This window comes from Pelodiscus sinensis, chromosome 15 (assembly GCF_049634645.1).
Source record: "Pelodiscus sinensis isolate JC-2024 chromosome 15, ASM4963464v1, whole genome shotgun sequence".
Classification (NCBI taxonomy): domain Eukaryota; kingdom Metazoa; phylum Chordata; order Testudines; family Trionychidae; genus Pelodiscus; species Pelodiscus sinensis.
Genome location: NC_134725.1, coordinates 13,407,374 through 13,431,689, shown reverse-complemented (window position 1 = coordinate 13,431,689; position 24,316 = coordinate 13,407,374). Strand labels below are relative to the sequence as shown.

Here is a 24,316-nt window from a genome sequence, read left to right as displayed (position 1 = left end):
ATTAGATGTGGTGGAAATCTTACACTTAGCTTTCAGCCTGCTAAACCTAAACAGCTTTCGATTCATTCTATAGATGATTCCAAAACCAGCTGGGAGTTTCCCAGCAATTAGGTAAACAATTATGTCAATAAAGACCATGAACATAGTTGGGGCGATGATGCAGCCCTTTTTGACTTCTGTTTGTACTTTGAGAGGTTCACTCTGGGAGCCAGTTCTCCTCAGAACAGTTGCTTTCATGTTGTCATGAAGCAATGTTAGGACATTGATGTATTTACTGGGACATCCAATCTTTGAGTATACAGTCCAAAAAGCATGACAATTCACTGAGCCAACTTTATAAAGGTTTGATTACAGCACAAATCCAAACAATCCCAAAGTTTATCAAAATTCAGATATGGACCTAATTCAGATTTCAATGTGATGATTGGTCTATCAGTCTATAAAATAGACCAATGTTCCTGAACTTTGGGAAAGTCCAAAAACAAATGACATGGCCCAAGCTAATCTGTATATGGAATCAGTATTGCCAAACCCAAACATTTAAAACTCATTAGTCAGACACCCTTCACCTTTCCCCTCCCTCCAAAAACCCCTGTGAGATTGCATTAAAAATCATAGGATGTTTTTAACAATCATTTGTAGGGGTTCTTTTTATTTGACTTCTGGCTTTTCAGCCTCCAGAGTGTACTCAGGTTGCATTTTCAGGCTTTACTCCATAGTCATGAAGGAGAAAAAGAGAAGTAGCAGCTAAGATCCCCACCTAATCACAGGCTTCCAGGACCTGGGTCTTGAAGTAAAATGCCAAATATCCTCAGACTTGCGATGAAATAGTGAGAGTTGGCAACACTGTAAGACAGACTTTCAATATTTAGCATTTAATCGAGGACAAGTGCAAGGAGTCTTGCCTTTGTGTTTATTGACGGAATGAAATAAAGTCACTTGTGTTTGAAAATTGAAAGGAGGCTGGTGCAAGCAAACAAAGAGTCCTGTGTTTGCCCAGTCTGTACTTCCTCAGCCCCTTCAGGCAGAAATTATGTGATACACAGAGAATATTTTAGCCCAGGAAGGCAGCTGAAAAAATAGAGAGCTCATAACCACAGGTTGGATATTCTCCCTCGCTATGTTTAAAAATAATTTTTTTCTAGTTACGCGGTAGAGCAGAACACATTTATTAATAACAACTAATATAGAAAACATTGGTTTCTATCCAGTGGTAATATACCTGGTTTATTTTACAGCTGCTCACTTGTGAAGATAGCTCACTGCAAAATGCCATCAGTCCACACAAGAGATCCATTTCCTTGACACTACAGTACAATTACTGATTGTAGTTACTGACAGAAACCTACTGACTGCTGTTCTTTCCTACAAGCCTCTAGCTTCCATCAAGGACAAATCACACAATCAATTGTTTACAGCCAGGCCCTAAAATACAACCGGATTTGCTCCAATCCCGTAGACAAAGACAAACACCTACAACATCTTTATCAGACATTCTTAAGGCTTAAATACTCACCTGGGGAAGTAAAGAAATAGATTGACAGAGCCAGACAAGAACCCAGGTCTCTGCTTCTTCAAGACATGTCCAACAATGAACATAATAGAACATTACTGGTCATCACGTACAGTCCCCAGTTTAAACCCCTCCAGCTCATCATTGACAATCTACAACCTATCTTGGAAAACGATCCCTCACTCTCACAGTCCTTGGGAGAAAGGCCAAGCCTCACCTACAGACAACCCCCTAACCTGAAGCAAATACTTTCCAGCAGCCACACATCACACCTCAGACACACTCACTCAGGAACCTACCCCTGCAATAAACCCCAGTGCCAACTCTGTCCACACATCTATACAAGAGACACCATCACAGGACCTAACCACGTAAACCACCACATCAGAAGCTCATACAAATGCACATCCTATAATGCGATTTATGCCATCAAATGCCAGGAAGGCACCTCTGCCATGTATATTGGCCAAACCGGATAGTCTCTAGGAAAAGGATAAATGGATACAATTAATCAGAAATGATAGCACAGAGAAACCTGTAGGGAACATTTTAGTCTGCTTGGGCACTCATGAATGGATTTAAAAGTAGCCATTCTTCTACGAAGGAATTTCACCAACCAACTACAGAGAGAGGGTGTGAAACTGACCTCCATTTGCAAATTTGACATTTCATCCCTGGACTTGAACAAAGATATTAACTGGATGTTGCATTATAAAGCCAGCCTCCCCTGCCTTTAACACATAATTGACATCAAAAGCTAAGTATAGGACATTCCAGCCTGCTCAATTAACCTCATTAGCACTTGCACTACTATTGACAGGTACCTTTTTTTCTTCCCTTCTTTTTCTGTTATAAATTCTGGTTCCTGTTATTTCCAGTCCAGCTTCCAGCTTATCTTAGGAAGTGGGTTTTACCCACGAAAGCTCATGATACTATATATATATAGCTCCTTTTTGTGCAAGAGTTCTTGCGCAAAAAGGCATGTGGGACACTCAACAAGGGTTTCTTGCACAAAAAGAGCCTATCAGAAAAAGCACAGGTGCTCTGATGGCTATTCTGTGAATGGCAATCAGAACTTTCTTGCGCAAGAGTGTCCAACGCTCTCTTGCGCAAAAGCGCATCGCTTTTACAATGCATTTTTGAGGTATGGATGTGCTTTTGTACAAAAAGTTTTTGTGGAAGAACTCTTCCGCAGAAAGCTTCTTGTGCAAACACCCTGCAGTGTAGACAAAGCCTAAGAGTATGTCTACACTGCGAGACAAAGCTGAATTACACTCTTTCTTCAACTTCCCTTACTCCTCGTGAAAGCAGTGTTACTGGCATAGACTGGAGAGCCCTCTCACTTTGAATGAGCTGTCTTAACTAGACCGCTAATTCAAACCCTGGAAGATCAACAGCAGCAGCTTCGATCTTCCTCTGTAATATAGACGTCTCAGAGCCAGTAACCTCCATTTAGCAAATGATAGCCATTCCAGACTAAATGTTTCTATCTGCTGAGGCATCTAGTCCATCCCCTGCTCCAAAGCAGGATGGATTGCATTGCCAAGCACCCCCTCTTGCAATTAATCCTTGAAGAAGATGATTTCCACACCTTCTTTGACTACTTTTTTCAACAGCCTAAATAGTTCCTCTCTATATATTCCTAGTATTTAATATAAAATGTCCTTGCTGTCTTTCAAGCCCCTCAAGAATATAATCAGGGGAGCTTTAGGGGAATCAATAATAATATATTGTAACACACATAAGAGAAGCTATCTATCTATCAATCAGTATTAGGCCATGTCCACACTTACCAGCTTGCAGCAGCATGGCTGTACCAATACAACTGCACTGCTGTAAGAGAGCCTGTGTAGTCACTTTACGCCAACTGAAAAGAGTTCTTCCGCCAACCTCATGAAACCAGCTCCATGAACAACAGAAGTAGGTTGGTGGGAGAGCCTCTCCAGAAGAGGTTTTTTCACATCCTTGAGTTTGCCAACATATGGTGCTAGTGTCGACATGGCCTTAGTCTCAGCCCAGGGAATGTGAAAAGTGTAAAAAGTATAGAAGAACGTAAGAACAGCCTTACTGAGTCAGATCAAAGGTCCATTTAGTCCAGTATCCTGTGTTCTGACAGTGGCCAATGCCATGGTGCGAGAGAGGGAATGAACAAACCAGGCAATCATCAAGTGATCCACCCTCTGTTGCGCATTCCCAATTTCTGACAAACAAAGGTCGGAACACCATCCCTGTCTATCCTGGCTAATAGCCATTGATGGCCCTCTCCTCCATTCATTTATCTAGTTCTTAGAACCCTAGTATAGTCTTAGACTTCACAATATCCTCCAGGGGAACTGTGGGCAGGAACTTTGGCTGTGTACGGTTGTTTGTGCATTGTGTGAGGAAGAAATTTGTCCTTTTATTTGTTTTAATTCTGCTTAATTTAATTTGGTGACCCCTAGTACTTCTGTTATAGAAAGCAGTAAATAACTTTTTTTTATTCAATTTCTCCATCACAGTCATCTAGAGTACTTTTTAAAATCGGTGACATATTAGCTATCCTCCATTCATTTGGTACAGACGCTGAGATAGGGTAGATTACAAACCAGTTAGTAGTTTTGCAATTTCACATTTGAATTCTTTCAGAACTCTGGAGAGAATACCATTTGATCTTGGTGACCTATGATTATTTAATTTATCAATTTGTTCCAAAACCTCCACTACTGACACCTCAATCTATTCCTCAGATCTGTCACCTAAAAAGAATGGCTCAGGTTTGGGTATCTCCCTTACATTCTCAGCCATGGAGATCAATGCAAAGAATTAATTCAGTTTCTTCGCAATGACCTTAACGTCCTTGAGTACTCCATTAGCATCTTGATCGTTCAATGGCTCCCATGATTATTTAATAGGCTTCCTGCTTCTGATGTGCTTAAAAAAATTGCTATTACTTTTTGAGGTTTTGGCTAGCTGTTTGTCAAATTCTCTTCTGGCTTTCTTAATGATATTTTTACACTTCATTTGCCAGAGTTTATGCTCCTTTCTATTTTCCTCAGTAGGATTTAACTTACACTTTTTAAAAGATTTCTCACTTCTTCTTTTATTTGGTTGTTAAGCCACAGAACCTTTTTTTTTGGTTATCTAATATGTTTTTTAATTTGGGGTATACATTTGAGTTTCTATTATAGTGTCTTTGAAAAGCTTCTATGCAGCTTGCAGGGATTTTACTTTTTGCACTGTACTTTCAAATTCTGTTTCACTAACCACCTCATTTTTGTGTAGCTTCCCCTTTCTGAAATTAAATGCCAGTGATGGGCTGCTGTGATGTTTTTCCTGCCACAAGAATGTTTCATTTAATTATATAATGGTCACTATTTCCAAGCAGGCCAGCTATATTCACTTCTTGGACTAAATCCTGTGCTCTAAATCAAGAATTGCCTCTCCTCTGCTGGTTTCTAGAACCAGCTGCTCCAAGAAGCAGTCATTTAAGGTGTTAAGACACTTTAACTCTGCATCCCGTCCTGAGGTGACATGTCCCCAGTCAACATGGGGAGAGCTGAAATCACCACTATTGAGGGTTTTATGTTTTTATAGCCTCTCTAATCTCCCTTAATATTTCACAGTCACCAGGTTTGCAAAGGAACTTAAACACCTAATTGCTTCTTTAGATATGTTAATCCAACATTTAGGTGCCACTAGCATGCACAAACCACCATTGAGCCACAGGTGCCTAAGTTTTTGCAGGGAGTCATGCACCAAACTGCCAAAGTCCTGATCCACTCCTCAGCCACTATGCTGTTTGGCACCTGAGCTCATGCCTGAACTCTGATGGGATTCTCAAGTGAGACATTCCCTATCTTATCTCACCTGCAAGGCCTGAGCCAGTACGTATTCCCAGAGCACACCCTTCCTGCCTGTATACCAGCCCCTTTTCTTCTCCCCCTCCAAGCAATCTCACATTCTCGGCCTGCTGAATAGTTAACACAAAGTAGGAACGTTCCAACAGGAGAAACTCCACACACGCACACAGATAAACACCCCAGAATAGCCAATATCCCACAGATTTGGGCACATTTGTGCCACGTAGGAGATGTGGGTTCAAGCCCCTGATCCAAATCAGGCAGAGCAGGGATTTGCAAGCAGATTTTCCACCTTCCTGATAGCCTTTCAAACCACGGGGTTGTTTATAAAGGGAGGGGGCACTGGGTGACATTTTTGCAAGAAAAGGCTGAGCTGGCTTAGGCGCTTGACTCCAGGATGAGGGGTTGAGAGCAGAGGTGGGCACTTTCTTCTGGCATATCGGTCAGTTACCTGAGGGATAGACCAGTGAAAGCTGGGGACCTAGGTAGCTTTGGGGATCTGGACACTTGCCCCTTTTCTCTGCATTTTGCTCCTGTGTAGCTTAAGTAACTCGCTGCTCAGCTTGCGGTTTCTGGGAATCTTTTCTTAGGAATAGTGCTTGGGCCCCTAACTCGGGGATCTGAATTCCATAGGGAGCATAGGAGTTAGACATGGATATGGTCTATCCTTAAGGACAGGAAAGTGGGTTGAGAGTCAGTAGATCTGAGACACCTTCTTGGGACTGCCAGTTAGTTATGTGCCCTTAGGCAAGTCAAACAAACTTCTTTTTTCCTGTCCCACCCTTTGGGTGTCTTGTCCATTTAGATTGCAAGTTCCTTGAGACAGAAGCTGTTTCTCTCTCCCTGTGTTTGTACAGCACCTAGCACAAACAGGCCCTGATTTTAATTGTGGACTCTGGGAGCTACCATAATTCAAGTAAATAATATATAAAGTAGAGTTACCAACCCTAACTCAATTTCACACAATCCAGAAATGGACTTCAGGGTTTGTTTGTTTTTTCTGTTAAGAAAATAAGGATGAACAAAACAAGGAATTAAATTAATTGAGTCAAAAGCTTTTTAGAAGCTTGAGAAATAATTGACCAATATGGATTTATTTCCCCTAATGCTATTAACATGCACAGCACAAATTTCTTATAAGTCCTTTACTATGGTTACTTAATGGTCATTTAATTACAGGTACATTTCCATTTGGTGATAAGCTGATGACATCTTTAATGGCAGGATAACAACATCAGAAAGTACAATGGAAATGAAAGGTGGGTTCACAGGGAGTCACAAGATCAGTGGCCTTCTTCCATTGGAGTTAAAGGGAACTTTTCCAATGCTGTTAATAGGAACAGAATGAGGCCCATATAAAATAGAGTTAGAGAAGAACTTTTAGGTCACCTCATTCCATCCCCAGTGTGGGAGTCAATGCCAGTTTGCTCCTTACAATATATTTTCTAATACTAGTTCACATCTTGCTTTAAATTGTCCAAGAGATGGTATTTCTGCTACTCCTCTACTGAAACCATGCTGCAGCCTAATCAACCTCATTGTGCCTTATTCTGCTGACTACATTTGCAGAGTTCAGCTGGTGGAATCTAGCCTCCGGAAGGTGCTAAGGATAGATTCTAGGTTGGATAATGAATGGTAGATGGAAGAACATAAAGAAGGATAAGCAAAACAAAAGAATATTAAACCAAATATCACCTGTTATTAAAACTCCTTTTATACTGGAAGGAAGCTTGGTTTTGTGCTTAAGCCACAGAAATGGAACTTGAAAGCTCTGGGTAAAATTCCTGTCTAAACCTCAGACTCCTGCTATGACCCACTACAATTAATTTTCTCTGTGCCTCAGTTTCCCAGCTGTAAAATAGGGATGATAATATTTCCTTTGTCCCATCTTTTCCCTGTTTAGATTGTGGGCCTTTTGGAGCAGGGAGTGTCTTTCACTATCTGTATGTACAGCAAAATGGGGTCTCAAACTCTACTGGAGCCTACTATAGAATAATACTAACAAATAATAATGTAACATATGGATGTTTGCTAGAAAGAACAGAAGATGGATGTCTGGGTACCTTGTACTTCATAGCACATGGTATTTATTAGACATCAACCGGCACACAAGACTGTGATATGAATAGTTAGGGATTTCCCCCCCCCCCCCCCCCCACCCTTAGCAACATAGTTGTGGTTGCATTTCTGTAGATTCTCCCACATACAGATCCATAGTCACACACCATTCACCCACATCCTCATTTTCCTTCGTATCCATCAATACCCTGTTCTCTTAATTAGGGTCACTTTTAATTTATATATGTAGCACAGTTTGAAAAAAGAAAAGGAACCATATTTGAATTCAAGTATCAATAAAATAAAATGACTCTCAACCAGCTCCTTTGCTGGTTTTATTACCTGTTATTACTTATAAGAACTCGTGTTTATAAATAAATAGTACCAGTAAAAATATTACATCTGAAGAACCCTGCAATAGAAGTTTTTATTTATATACATATTCTGCTTTCCCACTACCTCATTATTTGCTACACTTTTTCAATATGCTCTGTTCAGTGTCTCATTTAACATATGTGAACTACAGTTTTTTCTTTTCTTTGATAGAGAAAGAAGAATAAAGACTGAAAGGAAAGAACTGATTCTACACATAAGCTATGCCTACACTGCCAGCTTTTGCTGGCAGAGAGTATGCTAATGCCAATGCTGTTTGCGCAAGAGTTTTTTGCGCAAAAACAAGCAGTGTAGATGGATCCGTTTTGTGCAAAAATCCCCTTTTGCACAAGATCTATATACCTCCTTTTTTGAAGCATAAGGAGCTTGTGCAAAAGGGAGGGGGTTGCGCAAAACGGATCTGTCTACACTGCTTGTTTTTGCGGAAAAACCTCTTGCGCAAAAAGTCTTGGGCAGAAAATATGCAAATGAAGCACGAGAAGTTGCTAATGAATGCTTCATTAGCATATTCTCTGCTGGTAAAGCCAGCAGTGTAGACATAGCCATATTTTCACAATTCTTAAGAACACAGGGTTTTTACTGCTGTTGCTGTCTGCAACTCCCTGGTTGACCCAAAGCCTTGTTTCCTTGTTGCCTTTAAGAATACTCCTGAACACCAACGTGGCTTTTAAGGTAGTCCAGGACATAAGGTTTATAAGAGCCAGTCAGTTGAAGAGGAAGAAAGAGAAATATGAAGGGAAGAAAAAAGAGAGAAATACAGAGCCCAGCTTGGCAAGGAAATTATTTTACTTGACAGCTTCTTTTAGAGACAAATTTCAGGCATTTCGCATTTATATTGGAACACAGCACAATGCAGTGAGTAATTGCAATCATGAAACAACACGTGGCAGAGGTAGATACCTATTTTTCTGATTTGTGGGAGTGTCATTTGTTTTAGTTTAAAAAAAAGATAATACACACTGAAATCCACTTTCTTTAGGCCTCTGTAAAAAGGGAGGGTGTCTTTATGAGATAATTGCAAGAATATATATATATTATTATTATTTATTATATAACAATGTCAACATACTCCCCTTTCCCCCAAAAAAGTAACATCCTAGTTGTTTTCATCCAACCACTCAGATTGTGTTAAGAAAGGCAGCAGGAATTGTGTGTTCACTTGAAAACCAGAAGAATGGAAGGGGGGATGGCACAAATTTTATGCAGCAATAACACAAAATTTGTGCAAGTGTGTCTGGGGAAGAGAATGGGGGGAAGTGCGCTGTTTTTGCTGATTTTCTTTTGGAACAAAATAATAGAAAAAGGTCACAATAAGGATGGCTACTATTTAATCTGTGATTTCTCATAGCTGATCAGTGTCCATCTCTCGAGTGCTAACTGTGAACATTCGATTAATGGAGTCTTGCAAAATCTTGTTTGTTTGTTTTCAATTTTTCATGGCTAGATTTCTTGCATTTTTCTTATTGCCTCGTTAGCTGTTCTCGCTCCACTCTGGCACCAGGCCCACTCCATGGACTGAGTGGTACTGGTGAGGTGAAAGGGTTCTGGGCACCCCATGGGAATAAAGGAATTCTGCTGGCTGTATGCTGGGAGGAGATTGGATGCCCGCCTGAGGTCCACACTGCCGGACGATGGGCTGGTGAGAGACAGATGTTTGGTGCTGGAACATGCTATGTGTGTCCCCTATTTGTGGTGATGTGTGATTGGCTACACCAGCAAGACGGGGCATAAGAGGACCCGAGGTGAAATGGGCAGAGAAATGCTGGTAAGGTAGTCTGTCCATAGGCTGCATGGCAGCCACTGTGCAACTGCTGTAAGATGGCACAGTAGGCCACGTGTTACAGCTGATGTCTTCCAGGCTGGGCACGGGGTCCGTAGAGGGAGCAGAGCTGGCATACATACAAGCCTGGCGCTGGGCAGATTCAGTCCTGTATGAGGTATTCAGTCCTTGTGGCTGGGAGTAACTGGATCTGTAGAAGGGATCCTCATCTGCTGGGGAGGTTTCCATGTAGGGTTTCTTGTATGGATGCTCAGTGGTGGAACATTCCTCATCTGCTAAGAAATAAAAAGCTTAGTTATAAATAAGAACATGTTTCCCTGTGTTAGGCCTCTCAAACTAGGATCTTAAAGTGCTTTGCAAAGGTGCGTCAGTGTCATCAATATCCCCATTTTTCAGAAGACAAATTGAGGCACAATTAAGTGACTTGCCCAAGGCTGCTGCGAGCTGGGTCAAATTCTGATGTTGGATGCCCTGCTGGAAAGCCTGAACCATTCCATGGATCTGACCCAGATTTATATTGGTGAAACCACGAATAGTATTTGGCTTCATGTCTCCAAGCATCCAAGATCACTACTTTGTATTTTAGAAAGGAAAACAGTCTACTGCATAAAAAGGGACCAGCCAGAACAGAATTTAGCAAAATGTAATTAAATTATTTGCTATGCTAGGTTTTCCTCATGAAGTGCTTACAGTTCACCTTAACCCCTTAGTCTCAGGGAAATCCTATGGAAATAAACATGAGAAATGGGCAGCAGCAATTTAAAAATTTCATGGTTAGAGTCTAAGTTTATGTGTAGGCATGTGGTGAGAGACAGTGGGTAGTTCATGAGCCTGGCACTGGAAGATGTGGATTAAATTATCTTTGCTCTGTCACTGAGCCTTTGTGTGACCTTTGGTAAACTATGGCACATCTGTGCCTCTGTTTCTCCCTTCCTTTTCTCTGTCTTCTCTGTTTAGATTCAAATGCTTTAATCCAGAGAGTGTCTCTTGTTATGTGTATGGATAATGCCTAGTACAATAAGCTTCTGATCATAGCTGGGGCCCCTAAGTTTGATTGTAATTCAAATAATATATAATGATATACTTCAGCTATAAATATAGAGCTCACCATAAACCCACCCTGGGGGTCACATTAGTGAGGCTTGATTGGAGAGATCTAATTTCAGGGCTTACACCCCTTAATCAATTGTGATGAACACATAAGCAGCTTCTACCACTAAATTATAAAGAGTTTTTTCCAGGGCTGTCTTTGGATTCTGCAGCATCAGTGGTCGAGTTCATGGCAGTAAGAGGAATAAGAGAAATAGCTGAGATGCAAATCTCAGGAGCAATACTAAATAAATATGTATTTAGTCATCAGTTGAAATCCTGGCTCCACTGAAAGCAGGTGCAAAACTCCCATTGCTTTCTACAAGAGAAGATTTCACCTGTATTTTTAACGACATATGGGACCTTGGTGAGGATCTAGTCTATGATCTAACCTGATTTCCAGCAGAATCCAGGTTGTAGAACCTCATTTAGTAATTGTGGCTGTAGCATCTCTTTTGGATAAACAGCCATTCTTGACTCCAAATGTTGGCAAACCCGCCATACTTTAAATCACGTCTAGAAAATATCTAGAAACATGGACTCCTGAAGCCGAGTCTTCAAAGAAAGATGCAAAGATGAACTGATCAAAAACTTTCTATCTAAATGGTGTATTGAAAACCCCGTTCTCTCTCAAAGGTTTTTCTGTGAAAAGTATCTGCTTTTCACACACTAAAATTAACTTCTCATTGAAAAATGAAACTCTTCAGAATAGAAAGGTTTTCAGTTTTTGGTTCAAAATTGGAAAAAAATCTATTTGGAATTATCATCACAGTGCCTCAGAGGAGTTGTATTTTATATTCCTTGGGTCCCTATTATCCTTCCTAACCTGGGTTATGTAACAAGACTTCATTTTCCATGACAGAGAGAGGCCAGAGATTCCCTTGATCCCTGGCAGTGGTCCACCAGGAGGGGGAGAGCCTGGTGCATCATGAGAGATGTAATCTGCCCTGATATCCCATTCTATAGAGGAGAATCAAGGCATGTGGCTTGCAAACTGAAACTCCTATGAGGTACCAAAGTCACATTTGTTCAAATCAAAATGTTCTTTTTGGGGGCTAAAAATGTTGGATTTTTTTTTGACAGGAAGTCAAAATTGTCATGGGCATGTGGGGAGGGAAGGGACAGGAATGAGCACTGTCAGACCAGCTGTAGTGAAGAATGAATGTGATAGTACACACCAAAATATGTGAACACACGTATTACCCTCAAAATACATGTACTGTACAACCATTACCTTTGCACATGTGTACTCTCTTGCAAATATAAGTCTGAACATATTGTACCTGAAAAAATGCCCATGTACCTGGGTGCCTGCAAAATCTAGCCTTTGCACATGCTGCTTCTCAGACTATACCTCCCATGATCCCCTCTTGCTGGACCACCACAGTGCATCATGGGAGTACCTGGCCATTTTATAGTGGCAAATGTGTTCCTGTGCAATACCCAGACAACAGAGGAAAACGGGGACATGAGGAAAATATGCATATATAAGATTTTGTTGATGCAACCAGTGAAACAAGCTTTTGCAGGATTTCCCATAGCTCACTGCTTTGAAGATTGGGCTCCTTAATTTTGTAAACAATTTCCCATATATCCAAATTCATATATTTGTGGCCAAATTCATTTCTAAAGGATTGCAATTCTATCTTCAACACATCCACATTTTAAGCAAACATCAGAAATCTGAGTCTTTAGTTATAGACACAGATATAAATTGTTTACACTGATAATCAGTGGATATATTATATGCTTTCAGCTGCTAAACAATTATTACTTGAATATAAGAGTGCATTATTCTCATTATCATTGATCTGATGGATCTCATTAATACTATGACAGAGCTCATCCCATGTCAGGGAAGCATGGACATGAAAGCTCCAATTCAGCAAAGGTACATACATTTAAAAATTCTTTTGAAGCCAATGAGATTTATGCACATGCTTAAAGCTAAGCACATGCTTTTATGCTTTCCTGAATCTGGGCCTATCTCAGGAGAAGGATTTAGAGTAAGATCCTATGTGAATGCTCCTGAATATTTCAAAATTCTGACTGCAACTGAATAATGAGAACACTGCGTTGTAAAATGAAGCATTGTTCTGCTAATAAATTTTTCAACATTGAGCTGTAAGACAGCCTCAGCCATGCTCTGCTGGCACTGGGAAACACTAGCCCTGGGTTTTACTGTTTATTTTCCTTTGAAAAAAATAGATGAACTCTGTGTTTTTCCATTGTACTGAGAATTTGCTTGAGTTATAACCTACGTTGTTGATTTTTCCATTTAGTCAGGACATTCTTGTCCCCACCACAGCATAACCAGGCAAACCTCTCCAAGTTATAGGCCCTTTTCCAGATCTGCTGTCAGGTGCAGAGGAAAAATAAACCTGACTTTCATTTTGTAAAATGAGGACACGATAGGTCAGACCCTCAGCTGATATAAACTGGCAAAGCGCCTGTGACCTTTCTGGAACTATGCTGCTTGATATTGGCTGAGGAACAGGCTCTCTGCTTCAGTTTCTCCTAAACCCTGATACTAGCCCCGAAAAATAATTCTGCAGTTTATCCTCACTGTTCCCAGATAATGCCTTTGGAGCATCTTTCCAGTCCCACCCATGCTCATTCTCTGAAAAAGTTCTTCAATGCCAGGCTCATCTTGAAAATAGATGTCACTGTGTAGTTGTGCAATTGATGCCAAGTTCCATGTGGCCAGATTCTCTGCTCTGCTCCCTTTCCTCTCTTCCTAGAGCTCCCCACTGGAAGTCCCCACATGGAGCCCTGCACAGGCACAGAGCGTACAGATCGGATTCCTGTGTCCCCTGCCCTATAGCTGTCAAATGGACTCATCATTATCTAGTGCAGTTTAGAGCAACCCCCTAACAACTCTAAACTGTTCTGGGGCCAGAACCGAGAATCCAAGGGCCATAACCCTTGTCCAGACATCTCCCCCTCAGCCTAACTTAAAGGGAACAGAGCATAGAATCTTAAGTGGGCAGATTTACATCATCTGAGGAACTGGTCTTGTGTGATTTTTCCTTGATGTTAATACCTTCATAGCTTTCTAATATATTAATTCTTGTTAGGCCCAGTCTTGCATGGAGCCAAACACCCTGACTTCTGGCTGCCATCACGAGGAATTGGGCCTGCTGATCATCTCATAAAATCAATCTATTATTATGGGCAAATCTCAAAGGATCAAAGGTTCTGCAGTGTGTGGAGAAGCAGACAACATTTGGGCAAAGATTCTCCTAAGTGTATCCAAGCAAAACGGAGACTGCTAAATTAGCTGGAAACTTCAGGAGAACTGGCTTCCTCACAAGGAATTTGGTGCTCCTTTTCTTGAAAGGACTTGAATATAATTGAACTCAAGATTTTTGGTATTTATGACTTCCAGCTGGGTCGTAAATACCACAAGCACAGCTTTTCAAATGGAATTTGCACATTTCTGTCGCTGGTTCCATGCAGAACGAGGTACAAAAATGTAAACTATATGGATGGTTTTGTATGTTGTGGGTCAGCTCCTCAGCTGATGTAGAGCAGGGTTGTTCCCTTCAAGTCAATGAGGATCTGATCCTCTAGATTCAAGACAATGAAGAATTGAGTCCTGCTTTGTTTACAAGAAAAACTTTGTCCACATTCAGCAGGCTCAAAAAATGCAGGTGGGTTCAATTTGAATTTATGGTGAAGGCTTGAATGCTTTTTGTTATTATTATTCCACCCAGTCTAGTTTACTCTCCCTGGGTTTCAATAACAAGCCAAAAGTTATAAGGCCAATGAAAAGAAGCAAAGAGAAAAATTAATCTGAGGGAAGCAAGGTTGTATCGTGGGAAGTGGGTTCAAAACCAGGACTCATAAATGGACTTAGGACCAACTGCTATGCTCCTATAAACCAGCATAGCTCTATTGGTACAACAATTTAAAGATCTGCAGTACTGCTGTTAAACATAAAATAGATTCAGGGGCAAAGATGGCTGCAATTTGTATGGAAAATATGGAGGAGAGAGCCCATAGGTGAAGCATGCCAGGGTGTAGGATTCAATATCCTATAGAAACAGATAAATTCACATGGTCAAGTCAAAACCAATGCAACAATGGCAGGGAATATGTATTTGGTATTTTTGGTATTAACAGGATAACCATAAGTAATTGCTTTAACTGAACAGCACCACCGAGGCAAAGGATGATATATGGAGGGGAAAAAAGAGAGAGGCCTTAAAGGAGAACTTCTGCAAATTCTATTGAAAGACCGGGCTATAGCTAACTTGTCCAGCATGCAGAGAAGGCACCAATCCTGCTGCTTTCCAAAGGGAAGAAAGAAATGTGTAGGATGGGACAGAATGGTATAAGAATGCAATACTGAATTGACAGAGGCATGTCCCCTAATAGTGCCTATTATAAGAAAAATGGTTATTTCCATATCTGTGCAGACCTAATGAGGCTTAGTGAAGCAGTAAGGAGAGAGAGTCATATTTTTCCTGCCATGGATTGGATTATCTCCAAGTTCGCTGGCACAACAATTTGGAGCTAAATATTGTGTAACTAACCTGTCATCTAAAAACCATTCTCTTTATGAACTACTTTAAACACTCTGTATGAACAGAACACAGGAATGCACTGAAGTAACTAAAGACTCTGTTGATCTCATCTCTAATATTGCCATTTTATGAGGTTTTCAAGACTACGGCAGTTTCAGAAGACACAAACAACAAAAGTCTCAGTTACACCATGGTGACTGGAAGCCTGTAGCATATTATTCTAGATGACTTTCAGATGCTGAGATCAAGTATGCCCAATTATAGAGAATGTCCATTGTATGTGCATGCAAGAGGGCCACAAAATATTTCATTTTTCTATATGAAGCTTAGAATAACTGCAAGCAAGTCAAGCCATTAAAAACAATAAAAACCTAGAGCTATCTCCTGAAACTGCCCCTAAATTTTTTCAAATTAGGATTTATTCAAAATAGAGCCCCAGAAAAACACTTAGTTCTGACTTGTATCATACTGAAGATTGCAGACGTTTAATATAATAGAGGAGCTTAGGTGGGTGCCCTCTTAAGTAGCCTGCCAGATTCGCCACTGAAATGTAGTACTGTAATACTAGCCTAGATAAACAACTACAAACTGTATCCAGTTTCATACGGATGACCAGTAAAACCAATTACTTGTCAGGGCATCCTCATCTAACATGTGACTCCTAGAGAAAAAGATGAGAACTTTTCAAAGCTGAAAGTCTGATTATTTGTAGCACGTGTACTCTAGTCTTTTGGTCTTTGCAGGATGTTGAATAATGAAGGTTACCTAAGGACTTCTCGAAATTCTAGGAGATGGTCCAAATGCTGATGTGGAGGCCTAGAATAGGTAGGTGCTGAACAACAAAGTAGAGTCATGGGATTACCAGAAATCAAAGAATCACTTGTATACACAAAATTATACAGAGACCTGTGTGACAAAAAGGGACATACATGAATGGGAACCACTGATTATTTTTCTATATTGTAGAAATTTTATTTCCTAATAGATGCATAAGTCAATGAGCTAGAGGAAAATTAAAAGTTTTTTTTTCTTCTCTCTTTTTACCATCCCCAAAGAAACTGTCTCTCTCAGAGTTTGTTAGCTCTCAAGTACAGGCTTTGGGGATAAAATATTTCACCCTAATACTTTCAGCTCTTGTCACCCATGAGTAGAAAGATTCAGTGTGGTCTCTGAGCAGTACAGATTGTTAAGAGAATTCCACATCAATGGAATCCCATATTAGCCCAACTGCTCACCTACAGAGTAACTCCCATATCAGTCAGCAGGGTAAGCACAGCTTTGCTCAACAGATTAGAACAATGCTACTCACCAGAGATGCAAGTCTTTGTCCTAGCAAGTAGCTGAGAGATGTGCAATGCCTCAGAATTTCTCCTTAAGTCTTTGGCATACAGACCAAAAGTTAACCAACCCTAGAGAGATCCACTTCTGATGAAAATGGATAAGGAAAAACTGGACATGACTAGCTGTTGCAGTTATACTCTTAACAGCCTTCATGGTAGAAGCTGATCAAAGTATTTAGCAGGGAAAGAGGCAAGCAGCATCTTCAGCTAGTTCTGAACCCAGCTGGACAGGGAGCAAATTGGTACCCACAGCACAGCCTTGCTGAAAGGAGATATTCCTGTTGAGATGAATATAAAGGAGTTAATGTCTCTGGGGATTTGCTGAACCAAGTAAATCAATTGGAGAAAATCTTCCTCAAGGCTAGAAGTTGACTAGAGCTGGGTTATTAGTGAATCTCTGAAGGTTATAATTTTGTTAAGTATTCAAGCTCATTAAAAGTTTTTTACAAAGAAAAGAAAGTGGGGGAGAGAAGAAAAGATGTGAGGTGATGTGCACTATGTCTTTAAAACTGTAGCAGGAAGCCAGGTAGGAGCTGGAACCAGGAAAGTTGGCGGCTCTACTGGGAAGTGAAGAGAGAGAGCGCATGTTAGGGGCAGACTGTTTTCCTCATTCTAATAAAGTTCCTTCTTTCAGTATTAGAGGAAAGTGACACGTGACAAATGCAGCCTGAGATTCAGGTGAAAGCTCAGGTCAGGTTCTGATTTATCCCAACCAGTCTGCTCATTCTTTGTTACTTTTCTTTTTAATTAATCTCACTTTGCAAAGAGCCGCTTGGCAGCTATGTTAGCGCTCTCTGGTTCCCATTAACTTCTTGTTTCTTCCCTTTATGCCATGATGGCTGTTTTCGATTTATTAGATGCATGAGGGGAAGCACAGAAAGAAAGGCAGAGATTCAGGCTCCTGAGAGGGACAGTCGTAGGCTCACGGAAGAAGTCAGTGATATCTGACAGGACACTGCCGCTCTTTGATTAAAGCATTTGGCGGCTTTGATAAAAGGCCCTTAACTGCTTGTGCCACTCATGCCATTGGAGAGATAGCAAGGAGACAGCGGTGGCCCAGACGCGGGCTCTCTTTGCCAGCCCCCCTGCACTTTCACAGGACCATGCACGCCAAAAGGGGCTGGTGCACTTATTACCGAGGAGATATCTTCCCTTCTGTGACAATAAGAGGAAGTGAGATAATTGGGGGATTGAGGGAAACCACCCATGGAGCCACCACTTAGCGGGAATCCCAAAACTGGAAGGAAACCTCTGTTGATTCCTTATCACTTTACAATGTGGAGGCAGATGATGAATTGCTTTCTGTGGCCAGGACACAGAGCAGTCAAAGATTGCCCGGCGTGTTTGTTGTCCTCCGGGCTTTCTTGTTTTAAAAAAAAGAGGCTGGGGGAAGAGGGTCTGGCAAAGGTTAAGCTAGTTGTGCAAGGGAGCAAAGCTCAGATGCACTGGAGGCAGGGCTCAAACTAACAGGGGAGAAGGGAAGGGTGGCAGATTTCTCATCACTAAGTGAGCTACCGGATCAGAATCTGTCTCTGAATGGGGCTGGTTTACTTGCACAGGGTGTTGACTCATGCTATAGAAGTCCTGGGTTCTGTTCCTGACTTTTTCACTGATTTGCTGTTTGTCATTTTGCCTCTATTTAGCTTATAAGATCCTCTGGCCAGTCACCATGTCTTACTGCATGTAAGTACAATACTGAGAAGGGTATGGTGATCTCAGTTGGACCCTCTCGATGTTACCATAATGCTAATAAAAGTGACCAATAGCAGCTTTATGCCTGAAAATCAATGCTGGGGAAGCCTCTATTTCCCTCCTCCCCCTATATAGCCCAAACTTGCAAGCATTTCCCCACTGACCACATACTCCTTACTCCTGCTGGTGAGCAGTTATTCCCAAAAGCAGTCCCATTGATATTAGCAGGGTCACTCATGCCTGGAATTGCTCCTTAGTCTGAATCCAGGGTTCCCAGTAAAGCTTTGGCAGGACTGGGCTAAAGTCACACAGCTGTTAGTGGCATAGAACTTAGGTCTCCTAATTCCCAGTCCAGTTCCCTATTCACTGGGCAAAAATTTAAAATGGACTGTCTGCATTGGGATGTTTTGGACCCAAATGTAAGAGTGTGTCTATCAAACACCACCTGTAACCCATAATACATTAGGTAAGTGCCTGTTTAGACTGAGCTTTAGACCTTCTCAGAGGCTATAAAAGACTGATAAGTCATCTTTATCTCAGCCACTGGCTATCTTTCTAGATGTGGATTTGACTTGTATACAGCTGTGTTGCCACCTCTGTGTTTCATTAGGGCTGCTCTGACTAACAGCCGTGAGGCAACTTCTAGCCAGTGCAATTCAGCACTGCTTCTGCAGTGATTTACAATGTGTGAGAATGTGGCCCAAAGCTTGTAACACCGGTGACAATGATACAGGACAATTTCGAGCCTAATTTTAAGCCATGGCTGGGAAATCAGGTATTTGTGAGGAATGCAAAATGGGTTTAACATGCATGTTTGCATGGGGAACCAATGAGCGAGATAAGGGGGAAGTTGCCAGGGCCTGACCTTTTCTCTTGGTGCAGTGGTAGATCTGGCCATGCTCCTGGGAGATCGGGAACGTATTGGCAGGTGGTAACAGGTCCTGGGAGGTGCTAGACACCCCATTCTCACACTGATACTGGGATGCTAGGTTGGAGGAGGCCGAGAGAACCCTGGTCTCACCACTGAAAGGGCTGTGATTAGAAGACACTTTTTGTCTCACCGTGCTCCTAGGAACCACCGGGTACTCTTTACTGAAAAACACAGGTAAAAAAATGCAGCATGTTAGTGTCATCCATTTGCTCCAACCACCAATAGAACAATTCCCTGAGAATCTACGCCTTGCTCATGCTTTGTCAGTACAACACTCCTGGCATAGCTTATTTTTATTCCCTCTAGGTCTCTTTAAACGTGTATCTCTACCCTGTGACTACTATTATATATGTATAATAATAATCAGACCTACTTCTGCCACACTGTTTACAGTGAATCAAACTGACTTGGATATAAATTATATAGCACTTGCTTATTGCTGTTTCTATTCCTTCCCAACAACCTCCATCAATTAGTCTGTCCTCAGATAACGGTCTCAGAGCAGTGTGTCCAGAAAGCAGCCACTATTCAGTGGTGGCACTGTAACCCACACTCCTAGTGGCACGCAGTGGCGGATATAGAGCAGGGCAAGCGGGGCACCCTGTGCACGCGCTACTGCCTGTCAGTGCATGTGCGAAATTGTGCTGCCCTGGGCCTCACGCTTCAGTAGGCCCCGGGCCCTTGGCCCCGCAAAACTCTCATCCGCCCCTGGTGGCATGTAGTGGCACTTAGACCACTTACACTACCATAGATAAATAGTCAGATATAAATAATCTAGCTGAGCACTTAGGCCTGCCCCATACTGGGGGCACAGCAATAGTGTAGCTGAACCGATGCAAACCCCAGTGTAGACCTGCTGCATCAGTATAAACTTGTACTTGCTCCCTGCAACCAACCTGGTGTGAAGCAACATTGTAGCTACCCTGCTAGCTGAAAACCTTCCAGCAGGCAAGACTGCAGGGCAGTTTCATCTATGGATCACAAAGCACTTTAAAAACCTGGGTTGGCATGATTATCACCCTTCAGGAAATGGAGAGGCTCCAGTGAGTTCAGCTGCACCCATTGTGTTACTTGTGTGACAGCAGCCGCCAGAGGCCTCAACCAAGATCAGGGCCTCACTGTTTTGTCTGTGAGGGCGTGGGAGGCTTTAGTGCCACAGTCCCTGCCCCAGGGAATTCACACTGTAAATAGGGCAGGCCGAGAATGGAAGGGGAAACTAAGGCTCTGAGAAGTGCAGCAAATGGCTCAAGTTCACCCGTCAGGTACGTAGCAGAGGTCAGAACAGAACACAGGCCTTCACTCTCCAAATCCTCTGCTGCATCCACCTCCAATGTGTGCACAGAGATTACTCACGCAACTAAGGACTGCGAGCTGAAGTCTAGGCCTGATCCAAAGAGACCCCTGGTTGCAGGACAGAGCCCTGTGCAGGATCAGGCCCCTTGCCATCGCCGTGGCAACTAGGAGCTTATTTATAAAACTTAAAGCCATGTGTATAAAGTTCCCTTCAGTAGGCAGTGTTCCCTTCCAGAAACACCAGCAGCCATGCTGTCATGGGGAGAAAAAAGTCAACCAAGAGCTGAAAGCCAAATAAATGAGTCTTGCCTTGTGTTCTGGAGCCAGCCAAATTTTGGGCTTTGGTTGTCTGCCAGGCAGAGAGCATTGCAAAGATGAGGTCCCTTCCCCGGAGTAAGCTCACAAGAGGGGATAGTAGAATCCCAGTATTGCTGCTGGGAAGGGCTAGAAGCCCAAAGGAACCTCTCACCTGCCTGAGACCCAGGCTGGACAGGAAAAGAACACTGGACGGGAAGTGGTATGAATGCACCAGCCTGATTTTGCAGCCCCTTTCCCTTGCAGGGAAGCCAACAGCAGTTATATATTGCTAGGGGTTCAGAGATGCACCTTCCACTCCCACAGGCATTAACTTGTGCAGGTTTTATTCCATGTCAGGGAAAGGTTTTGCATTGTGGAAAGAGCAAAGGACCATGGTCCTCAAACATCAGGGAGTTCAGGGTCCCTGCTTTTATTGTTCTTGTTAACACAGCCAGCAGCCAAGAATGTTTTCCTTGGGGTGTAAGCTGCACCCTCTATATTCCAAAAACCAGAGTGAGACCAGGAACATAAAGGCTACATCTACATGGCAGGGTTTTTGTGCAAGAAGCTTTTTGCAAAAACTTCCTGCACAAAAGCGCGTCCACACCTCAAAGCACATCGCTTTTGAGATGCACTTTTGCGCAAAAGAACGTCCACACTGCATGGACAAAGATCGTTCACAGAATGGCCAACAGAGCACAAGAAACCCCTGCAGAGCATCCACACATGCCTTTTTGCACAAGAGCTGTAGCTCAAAAAGGAGTTATTCCTCTCAGAAGGAGGTATACTTACCCCGCAAAAACCCCTCTGTTGTGTTGATTGACTGTAGATTTTCTTGCGCAAAACCATGGTTGAGGTGTGGATGCACCACAGGTTTTTGCACAAAAAACTTGTACTGTGGACATGGCCAAAGTGTAAATCAGAACTGTGTTTTATTTATATAACAAGCTATGGCTTCTCCAGAGTCTAAGCACACAGCCCCTGACTGGGCCTGCAGCATTTGAGAGACCCGTCACAAGGGGAGGTGAGCTGAGGAGTTACATGGATTATCAATGAGGAGTGTGCTCAACCCACAGGCAGCATGGCTCCCAATGTTACATCAAAATACTACCCCTCTCACAGGAGACAGGCTAAAGGAGGCTTTCATTGCCCCTTGTATTTCCCCTTGAATCCAGAAGAGAATATTGCATGGAGTGCGATCCTAAGCTCATTTTCCCTCTGCCCTAATGTCCTCGGAGAGCCTCCATTGTGCATGGTCAAATGGAGGGAAGGGCTCCCCTAGGCTTGAAGTGGGAGGACAAAGACACCTGGTTTCCTAGCCCTCTATGTGGCTGCTTTGGCGAACATAAAGATGACCTTTCATTGCCTTTATCCCCAGCACATTATAATCAGCAAGTAGAAGTCTCTGTGGAAATGGATGATCATCCACTCTCTAGTCACATGCATGACTCACAGTCACACCGAAGTTACACAAACACTCAGACAATATAGACCACCACATTCAAGAAGTACATACGTAAGAACATAAAAACGGCCATACTGGGTCAGACCAAAGGTCCATCTAGCCCAGTAGCCTGTCTTCCGACAGTGGCCAACACCAGGTGCCCCAGAGGGAGTGGACCGAAGACAGTGATCAAGCGATTTGTCTCATGCTATCCATCTCCAGCCTCTGACAAACAGAGGCAGGGACACCATTTCTATCCCCTGGGTAATAGCCTTTTATGGACCTAACCTCCATGAAATTATGTATCTTTTTTTAAAACTCTGTTATAGTCCTAGCCTTCACAGCCTCCTCTGGCAAGGAGTTCCACAGGTTGACTACACGCTGTGTGAAGAACTTTATTTTATTTGTTTTAAACCTGCTACCCATTAATTTCATTTGGTGTCCTCTAGTTCTTCTATTATGGGAACTAATAAATAACTTTTCTTTATTCACCCTCTCCACATCACTCATGATTTTATAGACCTCTATCATATCCCCCCTCCGTCTCCTCTTTTCTGAACTGGAAAGTCCCAGTCACTTTAGCCTCTCTTCATATGGGACCCATTCCAAACCCCTAATTATTTTAGTTGCCCTTTTCTGAACCCTTTCCAAGGCCAAATATCTTTTTTGAGGTGAGGAGACCACATCTGTACACAGTATACAATAGTAATGGAAAACCAGGGATACTCAAAAAAATTGTATGGCATCTGTTTTTCCATGGGAAATCGGGGGGTTGACTAAATGAATTTTGTTGCAAAAAGTATCTGTTTTCAGCAGAAAGTGTCATTTGCTTTTGTTTTGTTAAAAAATACCAAATGTCTGAAAACCGGAATATTTCTACTCAGAAATGCCACCTGCAGTTTGGGTATCTCATGCTCCCATTCTCCTCCTTGGGTTGGGTTCCGCAATCAGACTGAATTTCCTGAAGATGCACAATGGTCATGACATTTCCATGGTGCATCAGCTCTCCTTGCCTAGACGATACCTTTGGGAGACGTAGTCTGACCAAGGAAGCTGGTCTGGAGAAAGAACTCAAACTACAGGTCTCATGGGGAGCCCTCAGTGGCATTTGTCAGATCAGAAATGTTTCCATTTTCAGCTCAAATTTATATGAATTTGTTATTTTGCCAGAAAGTCAAAATTTTCCCTGGAAAGAACCCTGTTTTATGACCAGCTCTCTTTAAAAAGTCCTTTCAACTTGCCTAACTATTTATCTACCCATCTGTCAATCCAGAGAGACATCAACAAAGGGACAGCTTGGTCTTCCCTCTAGTGTCTAAGTTCTCTCAAAGAGATTTCTCTGGCAACATCTAATGCAGCAGTCATCTTGAAACATTTATTAATGTTTGCAGAGCACACTTGATATGTACAATGAACATTTATCATCTGAGATTGCCCCCTTGGTCTTTAAAAATGCATTAGACATTCTTCAGTGCCGCAAAGTGACTGTTCCAAAAATAGCCAACTGTAATCGTAGGCCAAAGGTTTAATGGAACGAAAGGGTTTACTTATTGCTGGCATAGAAAGATCACCGGGAGTAGGACTTTTGCTTTTCCAAATAACTGCATAAAGGGGGACAGGAGACTGTGAACAGCTGCATACTACTGGCAAGTGTATTCGGCCTTATGAGCAGCAAGGAGATACTGTTGTCACACAGCTGGAATGTCTGGGCTCTATTTTATATTACAATGTTAATGCACTATGGTTTTTTCACATTAAACATTGTATATAAAAGGGCTGTTTTAGGAAAGAATTTACAAGGAGGGAAGCTCTTTAGAGCATTCTAAAGGACTAATGGCAAAGGTTCACTTGCTGTATTTTATTACTGTTTTAAAGTAGAACTGAGGGGCCCCAATTGAGAGCAGAACCCCATTGTCCTAGGCAACGTGCATACACACAATGAGAGGCAGTCCCTGCCCCAAAGAGCTTACAGTCTAAACAAGGAAGAGGTAGCCAGAAGCAGGGCTCTCAACAGACTTCACTGGGTCCTGGGCAATGTGGGGAGGTGGGGGCTTGGCTTGGGGCCACCTTGAAGGTGCATGGCAGAAGGGTTAGGACTAAGGGCTACGTTCCCGCAGC

The 24,316-nt window shown here is 42.2% G+C and overlaps 1 protein-coding gene across 3 annotated transcripts in view; it reads right to left on the bottom strand.

Annotated features, from left to right (window-relative positions):
* Positions 1–7,507: 7,507 nt before the first annotated feature.
* Positions 7,508–24,316, bottom strand: part of TBX5 (T-box transcription factor 5) — a 47,399-nt gene continuing 30,590 nt past the window's right edge. The window contains exons 8-9 of one of the 3 annotated variants that reach the window (XM_075898193.1): positions 19,099–19,325; positions 7,508–9,855 (exon numbers count right to left, since the gene is read on the bottom strand). In XM_075898193.1, the coding sequence (XP_075754308.1) occupies positions 9,275–9,855; positions 19,099–19,325 (808 nt within the window). In that variant the 3' untranslated portion in view covers positions 7,508–9,274. The remainder of the gene's footprint in view (positions 9,856–19,098; positions 19,326–24,316) is intronic. The other 2 variants (XM_075898194.1, XM_075898195.1) reach the window with 2 other exon arrangements.